At 33.9% G+C, this 12,716-nt stretch overlaps 1 protein-coding gene across 12 annotated transcripts in view; it reads right to left on the bottom strand.

The window, feature by feature from the left end:
- LOC150103132 (TOX high mobility group box family member 4-A-like) overlaps positions 1-12,716 on the bottom strand; it is a 540,588-nt gene that overhangs the window by 31,330 nt on the left and 496,542 nt on the right. For all 12 annotated transcript variants that reach the window (XM_090397573.1, XM_090397570.1, XM_090397578.1 and 9 more), the window contains one exon: positions 3,148-3,283. In XM_090397573.1, the coding sequence (XP_090253699.1) occupies positions 3,148-3,283 (136 nt within the window). The remainder of the gene's footprint in view (positions 1-3,147; positions 3,284-12,716) is intronic.

Raw genomic sequence — 12,716 nt, 5'->3', positions numbered from 1 at the left:
CCACAGAGAAACCATCAAAATTTATATTAATTTTTTCCGAAATAACTAATTTAATTTTATCTCAAAGCGAGTTGCATAATTTTAAATTTTAAGGCCTTTCAGTGGTGTAGGGCCATGAGAATTTATCAAACATTATTTTAATGAAAAATGACAGCATTCTCTCTAATTCTTGTAAACATGTAAAGACAGCAAAATATCACATCACTCAAAACTATAAAAAAAAATAAGACAAGAGGAGGATAAAACACATAAAATAGCACAGTAGCATCAATAAATCAATGTAAGTTTATAATTTAATTTCTGAATGTATCAAGTCATATTATAATACTGAGAATAAGCACTAATCACATCCTTTACATCATATATAATAAATGTTTTCAAAATAGTTTCCATTTGAAACACTACTAAAAGTTTAGCATCTTACCTCTTTTTGCATCACATTAAGTAATTCTGTTTTAATTTTTTTTCATTCCATAATTTTATTTCATCAATTTAATTTTAAAAAAAATAAAAATAAACATCTTTCCATCATTATGCAAGAAATCTAGTGAAAATATTTAGGACAGCATGGTTATCTTTATATGAATCAAAATTTATTATTTCCAGTAAAGTACATTAGCAATGACAATGGAATGCTAAAGCAGAGTAGTGGACAATGACCTCACTCAAAATTATCTTCCCACAACAGCAAGGAGTACAAGTGTGAATGAATGGATGCTGAATAATGATGCAAATTCTGACAATACTGCACTCTCCAATGTTCATTTGGGTGTCATTTCTCTCTTTAGTTGGCAATAACAAGTATATTATGGCTGCATTCTGTGAAATGTATTGCACTGTTCTGCTACATTTAATGATAATGCCTGTCAGAAGAGGCAATGAAAGCTGCCATTTATTTTGATTATGTTCAATTAAAACAAGCAGCAGATGATGAATTGAGGAGATTTATAGGCTCTAGGGTATTATTTCTATCAAAGATGAAGAATTTTAATTGCACTCCAGCTTCACCTTTATGGTGGCATAATTCACAGCCCTGTGAAAATCCAACTGATAACAGCCAAGGTTATTACATCCCAGTAGAGTGGTACCCTGGGCCATTAAGTTTCCAAGTTTTTAATGGCTTATTGAGAAATTCTTCAAATTGCTACTAGCTCCCTGGTGATTTTCAGCTTAAATTTCCTCTTCTTGGACATTTATTTGTGAAAGACAACCTCATTAAATAATGTGCAGGCTGAACGGCTGGTGTAAACTTGCTAATACATTAAAGCAGATGGGGGAAAAAATTCCCAGATTACATTATAATGTGACTGCACTTATTTCAAAATGGGACTAATAATAATGCTTTTACAACTCCCCATAATAAACATGTGAAATAAGAAATATGTTCAAAATTATGAGAGTATTTAGAGCCACAATTTCAAAACTAAATTACCATCATAAAACTCCAAAATTGTATGGAATAGCATTTGCAATGGGCATTGGCAATAAAATTAAAAGTAGTTCTTCTGTTATAAAAGAAATTTTCAGTGGGCTAGGCATATGAAAATATGCATTCTGAATGCTTGCTAATCCTGTAATTATGGACGTCATTTAAGCATTAAGAACACAAAAATCCTAGCTCATATTTTCTCATATATAAATACTTGATGACCACTTTTTAAAGGATGCTTTTTTATTATCATTTAATAAGTCTCTTAAAGTTCAACTTCAAAAAATAAATAAAAAAATATGCATAGAAAATTAACCATTTCAAAATTTTCCATTTAGTTACATCATTGTTAGCAATGTCTGATTCTGAATGTCAAGCATACATAACCATATTAATTTCCGAGTAGGTTTTTCTTCTGTCTCTCACACTTCCACACCCACCATCTGAATGAATTATACCACATATTGATTAGCAGAAAAGTCGCTCAGGAACTTGTGCTTAATCATATATAATTGATTGTGAAATTTCAAAACAAGACAGTTATGCATCAGTAAACTATACAATGAAGGTCTTAACAGAAGGCAGATATTAGACATTACCATACCAACCATTCTTATTAAACTATATAGGTGATATGGATACCAGAATATTTTAATAAACTGAATATTGTAGTCTAAACTTCTAATATGTTTCTTCCACTTTCCTCTCACAGCATATGATGATTGCTCTACTTTTAACAATTACTTTTAGGAGTAAGTTTTATTTCCTTTTTATGTTACAAATATTGCACAATGGGCAAAGAAGCTAAAGGATAAGATCAGGAAGTATTATCAATATATTTTTCATATTAAAATTAAAAAAAATATAAGAAGGAAGAGTAAAATATATGATACTGGATGTGGCAGAAATGCACTACTCTCAGCACATATTTCTCACAACAGCAACTGAACATAAATTTCAAATGCTGCCACCCATTGCCATCATCTTATATAATAAAAGCCATTAACCACTTACCGGCCATTATGGATCAAATATACATCCTCGTACGCTTCGTATCCATCATATATTTCAATGTAATATCAACGGTATTACAATTTTAATATGCACTTCGCATCCATGTTTACTTGAACGTGTATATATATATGTCCTGGCCGGTAGCGTGGTTAAAGTCCATGAATGAATAAAATGAAAAATCAGCTTTCATAAAAAAACTAACTGCAATTCTTATCTATTACATAGTTAAGCATAACCATATCTAAAGGAAACAGGGAAAATCTTTCAAATATCATTATTAGAAGGAAATTTGGAAGCAACACATAACTGAGAGGGAACATACTTCATTAAGAAATAAAATTAAGGTGAAATTAAAAAAATATATAAACAAGCACTAATTGTGTCATCAGAAAGGTTGCTAAATACAGCAATTTCTCAATTATTCGAGTGCACTAGAAAATCAATTTATTGGCCATTTAACTGAGAGTTCCTTATTTGAGGTATCAAAATAGTATCTTTAAATACAATAAATCACATTATCTTGCCACTGAATAACAATTTGGTATGCATCGTATACTATAAACAGGTAATTTCTGCAACTGCTGTCATACTGCTAATAATGATAAGTTAGCAAATCAATACCAAGTTACTGAGTGGTCAGATTATGTACAATTGAGTATAAAGCTAACATCAAACAAAATTGAATTTTTACAAATTGAACTCACATTTTTGTGCTCGGCATCTAAACTATCCCACATAGATGCTACAATTTTGGATACTTCTCCAAAACTAGCATTTGGATTCTGTCCTTTGATTGCAGCTTGGGTATCTCTGAAGAAGAGTGCATAGGCTGAAACAGGTCTGCAAAAAATGATTAAAATCCAGTATTTTGATACAGCTTTCACTTATGAGGGATGAGTAGGTGAGTAAATATGAATGATTATATTACTACCTCAAACTGTAAAAGTCCTCTTATTTTTACATTCACTCTGTGGTTGCTTAAACTAGCCCTTACTTATTTCTAATTGTACACAGATGTTTATCATATCATATAATGTACTGTAAGATGTATTAACATCTAAAAATATTTAGATGCACCCTATCCAGAAGTCTTGAATGATGCAACAAAAGAACAGATACCAAAATATCTTTCGCCTGGTCTTGTAGTGGCTGATGGATGGCAATAAAGTAATACAGATTTTTGGATGACATCAGTAACCTGTTGGTTGTGATAAGGCAACTAAAACCATAAGGAAAATGAATACCTATCAATTGCATGTATTCACTCATTTGTTTTGGAGAGAAGAACCCTGCCATTTCCATCTGCCCATTTCAGCTAAAAAGATGTAGAAAAAATTTCAGACCAGATCTTTCTAAAGAAAACATGTTCTTTCAACTAGTCTTCTCTTTAATTTTGCATATTAAAGATCAAGAATGTAATGAATGCTTGTATTTGGGAGGGAAAAAATGTTTAAATATCAATAATAATCTGAGTTTACCTTGTATGTACCATTAAAGTAGGGCAGCAGCAGTGAAGAAACAGAGAAATCCAAATAATTTTACCTGCTTTTTTTTTTTTGCTAGGTGAAGAATCAGCACGAATGACAAAACCAATCTATTTAATTATGCTCAGAGAAAATTCATTCCCTAATATTGTCTCTCTTTTAATGCAATGCTGGTGAATAGGGATGATACATTAATATTGATTATGGTGTCACTGCTGTTTAGGATGCTTGTTCAGACAGCTATTTAGTCCCTTTGTATGCAAGAGGAGTTTCATCACAGCTACTTCATAAAACAATTAGTTCAAATTCCTCTCTTCAGTTCCACTGAAACTCACCAACATGTAGTTTCAGCAGTGAAAACCTTGATTCACCACATAAAATTCACCATTGAAAGAAAAATTTCCTGGGGATTTTGATTATCTAATAACTAGACTGAAAATTCTCTCTCTCTCTATATATATATATACCAATACTAAATAATACACCAATGTGCACAGATCTGGTTGGCTGGATTACTTTGTGGAGAGGATTCAGAGATAAGTGACAAAGATTGTGGCAGGTCTATGGGCTTTTAAAACTAGCTGAGAGGCATAAGAGAGGAAATTTGCCAGAAGCATAAAAGTTATTAAAAGGAATTTTATAGGATTGACATTGATGACTTTTATGGTACAGTGCAAGAGAGAGAGAGAACAAGGGATCACCCCTAGAAACTGTGGCTAACAAGGGTGTTAGGACTAGATTTTTTTTGCTTGTAAGGTGCTGAATGGGTGGAATGTATTGCCAGAGGTGGTTGAGAGTGTTTCGCCTGTGAATGAATTTAGGGGTATTGTGCTAGTGTGTCAGTAGATAGGGTCTCTCACGATGAGTCCTTTAACTCCATGGAGACACCTTTATAATAATAATGATAAATCACAAACATAGGCAGATGAACCCATAATGATGCTTAGGATTGCCAAAACTCTGACTTGTAAGAATATGTCCATATATTTTCAACACCTATCTTTAGCAATTTAAAACCACAAGGAACACTAATGCAAATAATGAATGTAATCAATATATACAAAACTTCAACAAGCCTCTATAGCTAATTCGGTTGGAACAATGCCTTTTGGTTAGAAAGATCTGGATCCCATCTAGGACATGAAGAAATTCCTATTGAAAACTATTTTTCATCCGGAAAAACAGGCAAACCAGCCAAGAAGTATTCAAACAATTTACAGACCATAATTCCAAACAACAGAGCCTCCGTCGCTCAGTCAGTATAGATGAAGCCCTTTGGTCGGAAAGATCTGGGTTCGATTCCATCAATGATGGGAGGAACCTTTATCTAGTCTCTTTCGACTAAATGTGAATTAGCGAGTCTCATACAGAGGTAGGAGGTTTTTTCATCTCCCAAACCGGCCTGTGAACACATGCAGCTACAGACATAGGACAAACTGGGAGGAATAAGGCTAACCACCTTATCTTGATACAGTAGCAGTTAAGCGATTAGAAAAATTCTTGACACTGCAAAGTAAAAGAGGAAAGGAATAAGAAGAATTCCAAATAATAACAACAGAACTCCAACAGACATTTCCATCCATCTAAGGAACAGCATAGCAATTAGAATACTCAGAAATATAACCTGAAAATCACCTCCATTCTCTGATCTATTAAAGACTGTTTCTGCTTATGTAGAGCAGATAAATATGGAATTTGTATATGGAGGATAAAAGCAGATCTTGCTACTGGCCAACTACTTCATGGAACATCTGACTTGCACGCATTTGTTTATTCTGAGGAATTAAGCGTCATGTTCCCATATTACAAACTTATTTGGACAAAAGGATAGAACAGCAGATCCTTAAACTTTTGTTAAAGAAAGGTTATTGCTCCTTTGAAACAAGAAATAAAACTTGGTAATCCATGCTATTAACAGTCCTTTTCATTAATGGAAAAAGGACAAAAGTATGAATGCTGCAAAAGTCTTTCACTTCAAGACTTTTTCTTGAATTTGGAGGTCTCCTTATATTACCTTCACTGAAACAAGTACATCTCCCAAATTTTGGGAGAATTCTCTCCTTCTGATAATACCTTGCTTCTTGTAGTGGTGATAAGCATCAGCTTTAATCAATTTAATTTTTGTCTGTTTTTTTTGTAGTAATTGTCCTCTAACAGCCAGCTATACTGGCATCTTCTTATAGTTCGTTCTGTAGACTGTAAAAAAAAAAAACTTAATTTTTTTTTAAACCCATCATGCATGATTTATGTTAATTATACCTATTTACAGGTGCAGATAATTCTAATGTTATGGTTTTAACATTTCACTTTACAAAATATGCAAACCTGCAATTCCAGCTGGCAGGCATGTTATATGAGGAGACAGTTAAGTCTACTTACAAAAAATAAACTGCTGCTACAGACACAGGACACACCGGGAGGAATAGGGCTAACCACCTTATACTTGACATACTGTATGCATAGCCAGAAGCATAGCTAGAGGGAGGGTGGGGGGGGGGGCACTTTGAACATTTTTGAACTTTTGCAGTTAATTCTAAAATACAGTCTCGAGAACTCAGTTCCTACTATTGTAATACTACAGCGAATTTTCCTCGCAATTGATGTAAGTGTTGCTAGTTGTGAGAGGAGTCTTTCTAAATAAAATTGATTAAGAATTACCTACATTACTATGAAATAGACCGACAATGTCATCGACGATTTTGCTAACAGAAAAGCAAGAAAAATAACATTTTAGAATGTTGAAATTAAAGTTTTACTTCAAAAATAAACATAGTGTTTTAATTTATTTCCCTATATGTCGTTTTGATTTTTTGTAGTATTTTTGGTGTATTGAGAGGTGCAGCAAAAGCTCTAGCTACACCACTGTGCATAGCTGCTAACTATGAATGCAGCAGGGCACCAAGAACCTACCCACCATGTGGTTCTGATGGGAACTCCTGACCAATATACAGTAATCACTCAATTATCTGACTGCAGTGGAAAATAATTTACTGGTATGATAATTTAAAGTAAAGCTAACTAAGGATAACAGTTGACTAATGCTAAGAGGCCAGTATATTGGGTCTTAACTGTATATATGCATGTGTGTTCTGGTCAGATTTGCAGGATAAGAAACAGGTTCCAGGAGGAAAACTCTGTCACTTTCATATGCAACCAGATGACACCTTCAGTTGAAAACATTTTTTTTACCACAGATATAAAACCAAATCTTTCCATCCAAAGGGTAATGTCAATACCAACTGAGCTAAACCACCTGGTCAATGATTTCTGAATTATGGATGAAAAAAATTAGTAACTTTGGTATCACTAGCTTATATATATTATCAAAGTGAAGTATCTTTAATTTATAGTATAACCAAGTGGAAAAAACTTTCAACAACTCAGGTGGTAAGTTATTAAAGAACATGTAAGTCCACAGTAATAACTTTTAATTAATAAATAAGGTACAGATATTTCATACTAAAACTAATAGTACATCTTCAGTGTTACAAATAGATAGGAATGGAATACAAGTAACGAACATTCGGTGGATCACCTATTAAAATACATTGTTGTCACGAGCTAGGAAATGTAGGTGGTATGTAGGGGACTGGAACTCTGTGGACTGTTGAAGAAACCTTAGGTATTGGAACATAAGATTCAATTATCTGTTGGATTTGATTAGGGTCGTAATTATTAGATTCCATTAACTTTTTAATGATGGAAAGTTCTTGTTGTAAGATATCTGGAGAAGAACAAACTTTATGTACTTTATTAATTATAGATTTAAGAATGCCAAATTTTTGAGATGTGTGGTGAGCAGACTTTTTATGAATATATATCTGCCAGTAAATGTGGGTTTTCGAAAGACGCTTGTAGATAAGGTACCAGAAAAAGTTTGAGTAAGCAGGATGTCCAAAAATGGTAAAGTACCAGAATTTTCCTTTTCCATGGTGAATTGGATACGAGGGTGAAGGCTATTTATCTGTTGTAGAAAGCTCATCTTCAGTATGTGACCAAATGGCAAAAACATCATCGACATAATGGTATCAAAGAGATGGCTGAGGGTGAATGGATGAAAACATAGTCTCTTCAAATTATGTCAAAAAATAGTTAGCCAAAAGTGGAGACAAAGGGCTACCCATGGCAGGCAGTACCCTCAACTTGTTTGTCCAGCTAAAATAACCTGAATAAATAACAAATTTGAAAATCTTTGTGATTCTGGAGGGTAATCTTCATATAATAATTTGACTGTGTCGGCTAATGGAATATTGGTAAACAGAGATACAATGTCAAAACTGACTAGCAACTCAGACTCTCTGATTTTTAGATCCTTGATTTTTTCAAGAAACTGTTGAATTTTTTATGTAGGATCTGGAATGTCCAGTGAGAGCACTTAAAGAACGAGACAAGACTTTTGTAATTCAATAAGTAGGCGAATCAATGCAATTCACGAATGGTCATTCTGGATAGCCTTCTTTATGGATTTTCGGGAAACTCATCAAATCCAACATAATTGAATCTTATGTTCCAATACCTAAGGTTTCTTCAACAATCCACAGAATTCCAATCCCCTACATTCCAGGAATGTAGGGGATTGGAACCTATAGGTAGAATTTTAAAAAAGTACCAATTGATTCCCATGTATATTCCTATCAACAAAATTTCCTCCTTATTGCCTTCTACAAAAGATAAACTGTCATCTCTATCTTTGGCTGGCGTTTTACCAAATACTATGTGAATGCGATGTTTATTTTGGACAAACTGGCCATTCTCTGGAAAAAAGAATTAAAGAACATCAATATTATATTGATTACAACAAACCTCAGAAGTCTGGTCTAGCACAACACAGTATTACCACTACCCATAATATCCAGTGGGATAAAGCTATTCTCCTTCATAGATGCAGGTTCAAATATGAACGCCTCTTTAAAGAAAGTTGTGAAGCTATTTTACACCGACTGAATTTGAATCAAAATGATTCTCTCTCTCTAAGATATGGGAGACTTTTATTTTATGTAATCATTAAAAAAACCATTTATCTTAAATATTAATTAATTTCTTTCATTTCCTAGCTCGCGACAACAATGTATTTTAATAGGTGATTCATCGAATGTTCGTTACTTGTATTTCATTCCTATCTGTTTGTAACACTGAAGATGTACTATTAGTATTTTAGTATGAAATATCTGTACCTTATTTATTAATTAAAAGTTATTACTGTGGACTTACATGTTCTTTAATAATTATACTATGCCACAGGTGCCTTTAAAAATAAAAATCAGGTGGTAAGGTCACTTAAACAAAATAGGAAAAGGAAAGGTTAGTGAAACAAGTGTTTTTTTTGCCAAGATAGCAGGAAAAAGATCCCAGAGGAAGACCAAGATCAGGAATGGCCAACCTGGCAAATGTGCTAAAGCTGGCACACTGACAAATTAATAGTGGTGCACTGGACCCCAATGATAACAATAAAAAAAATAAGCCTATTTATGCAAACTGTATTAATCAAAAACGGATTTGTACAAAAAAAAGCTAAAACTTAATAATTACTTTTAGTGATTGTATTGTTTTGTGCACATTCACTTGTTTGATCCTGAAGTGCCAAGTGTTAGCAACAGCAGTGCATAGTTGGTTTTTGTCAGTCAGTTTACAATTGATACTCGTGCACTACAAGTGCTTTGTTTGTTCCTTGTGAACATTTGCAGTTCTGTACTTTTTCGAAAATTAAGCCTTGTTTTTACATTCAGTTACCGATCAGTGCAAAAGAAAATGAACAAAAGAAAAATCTAAGGTTTTTTCAATGAATGGTGGGAAAATGAATTCTTTTTTATAGTGAGTCCATCAGGAAAACTGTTGTGCATTGTTTGTCAATCAATATATCATAGAACCATAAACTATACGAGTTGTATGGTGCATCTGAACTCGTATATGAAAAAACTGGTGAAGGAACGTAAATGGTTGGCCACCCCTGATCTAGTTGATGGAAGTTTTTTCAATTGGCTATGCTACCAGTTATATATATTTGATATAACTGGTAGCATAGCCAGTTATACAATACATCCTTTATCCAAGTGTAAGCAAATAAAGTTTACACCTGAAGTATTTTCAGGACTGGGGTAACTCGTCCCAAAGGTAGTATAAGTTCTCATCACTTGCCTTAGTATCTCCCATAATGCAAAGCACATCTCCTTGCGGACATGTATGCTGCTATGCATTAAGGGAAGGGCCACTACCCAGACCAGTTTCAACTTTTATTGAGGTCTCATCAGTGGGAGCCAGACCCAGAGGTGGTGATACTAAGGTGGAAGTAATGGAGAAGTCATATTTCCATATACGAGTTGCCATAAGGTGTCACACCTTATTATTAACATTCTCTGGATTAGAGATAAGTTGATGGAAGTTTTTGCACTTGGCTATGCTACCAATTATATATTTGGTTTAATCCTTTATCCAAGTGTAAGCAAACAAAGTTTGCGTCTGAAGTATTTTCAGGACTGAGGCAACTCGTCGCAAAGGTGGTATAATTTCTCATCACTTGCCTTAGTATCTCCCATAATGCCCTTCCCTTAATGCATAGCAAGGAGATGTGCTTTGCATTATGGGAGACACTAAAGCAAGTGATGAGAACTTATACCACCTTTGTGACGAGTTGTCCCAGTCCTGAAAATACTTCAGGAGCAAACTTTGTTTTCTTACACTTGGATAAAGGATTAAACCAAATATATGACTGGCACCCCTGATCTAGATGGATTCATAGAGTAAGAAATATTTTGGAAAAATGAAATACAAGATCTGACAATTTTTGACTATTGACAGATAACAGATTAATTTGAGAGAAAATTGTTGAAAGAAGTTAGTAATGATGTAACATTTTCATATAGTTTACTATCATAATATCCTGTCAGGAATTTGGTTATGACCAAAAGATGGCTTGATGTAAAGTCGAGTGTAACACACTTTATACATATGATTTTATACTGCCAAATTAATCCAGAATAAGTCTGCAAGATTCCTTAAACTGAATAACTTCTATAACAAATCAGGCATGAAAACGCTATGAAAATAGGAACATAAAACGCATCAGCACCATCCCCAGTTGCAAATCTAAACTATAAGTATTTTCACAATTTTTAGTGAAAATAGCAAATTAAATTTTGAAAGGGACAACTGAATAAGCAGACCTTATGCTGTCTACTAAAAAGTCTTCTGTCCTACATCATATTCCTTCAGTTCTAAAAGCTTTTCTCCAGAACTAACAACCATTCTATATCATCTTTACAAGTTGATATACTCATCTAGCAGCCATCCAAATAGCATGGAAGCAACTTTGTTTTAAAGGGAGATAAAAGTCGACCATCAAACTACTGTTCCCATTGATATCAACATCGGTATTCTCAAACGTGATCACCAATATGACTTCTGCCAGGCTTGTTTCACAGGAGACCTCCTGTAGAACAAGAATAATGCAATAAAACTTGCTACCCACATTTGTATCTAGGCCATGGTCACTATGTATCATAGTGAATAGTTCCCTCTTGTCTGATTTTTTTTTATCAATGTGGAGTACCCAAGGGCTACGTGCTCAGTGAATCTACACTATTCCTCCTATACATTAATAATCTTCTCTCACTAACATTCAATCCTATTCATGCTAATGACAGTACATTCCATTAATCTTCTTCATTTACAAAACCTAGTGCTGAAATGACTCAAGGATGAATATCTTGCTATTCTGAAGCAAGATGAGATAAACTAGTGAACTTTAGTGCAACCCAAAGCAAATCCTGTCATATTTCTGAAGAAAGACCATGCTTCACTTTTGATAACATGACATTCAAGATGCCCCCCAGCTGACTTTCTAATTCAGCCTATCCAGGCATAAACATATCATGTCCTTAGCCTCCAAAAAACTTTGTATTCTTTTTCATTCTAAACATTACTTCTCTTCTGCTCAATTCTTGACACTTAATAAATCCAAAATCCTCCCTTAGAATGCTCAATTGTATTTCAAAGAATTATTTGGTTAATAAATTACTCCCTCTAATGCTTTCCAATAGCTGGTCTGTTTCTGCATCATGTCTTTTCTATAGATATTTCAGTACGTGCTGCTCCACTAAATTGGCCACCACCATTCCTCCACTTTCCTCTAATCATGCACAAACCTAGGCAGCTGCTGGTCAACATTCATATACAGTTCAGCTCCAAACTTATTGAACCAGCTTATCATCCTTTGACAGTATTGGAAAGAACTTTAGAACAGTTCTTTCCAATACTGTTTTCCCCAATGAATACAACCTTTAGCTCTTTAAGAAATGCATTAAATAACAGATTTTTTTTCCTTCTCTCTCTCTCTCTCTCTCTCTCTAATTACTTGCCCACACATGGAACCCATATTATAGGTCTTTGAGACAACTAATGTGAGGCTGATAAAAAAAAAAAGGCTGGTATATGTTGGATAGCCAAATGAATGCATTTATCAGAGAACAAGAGAGAAACTAGTCAAAACACTAATTTAGCTGTATGCAAGACCAGTATTCAAACTAATTTTAACTTATGGATCTGAGAGCTGGGTTAGAAATAAAACACTTGCTCAAAGACTGGAGACCACAAAAATGAGTTTTGAGAAAAATTAGGGTCATGAACAGATATCACCAATGGCAGAATCATGTATAAAATAAAGATAATTAAGAAGGAACCTGACATTTTCAGCATTCAGGAATGTGTGAGCAGAGATCATTGAAGGTGATTACACATTTAGACTGGGAAAGAGGAAAGGTTAGCAAAACAGATGCCTGATGCCAGACTAAGAT

The sequence above is a fragment of the Typopeltis vanoorti genome, chromosome 9, assembly GCF_054136105.1.
Source record: "Typopeltis vanoorti isolate ZY-2024b chromosome 9, IOZ_Tvanoo_1.0, whole genome shotgun sequence".
In the NCBI taxonomy this organism is placed as follows: domain Eukaryota; kingdom Metazoa; phylum Arthropoda; class Arachnida; order Uropygi; family Thelyphonidae; genus Typopeltis; species Typopeltis vanoorti.
The sequence above is the reverse complement of the archived record's forward strand: the minus strand, read 5'-3'. Positions and strand labels throughout refer to the sequence as shown.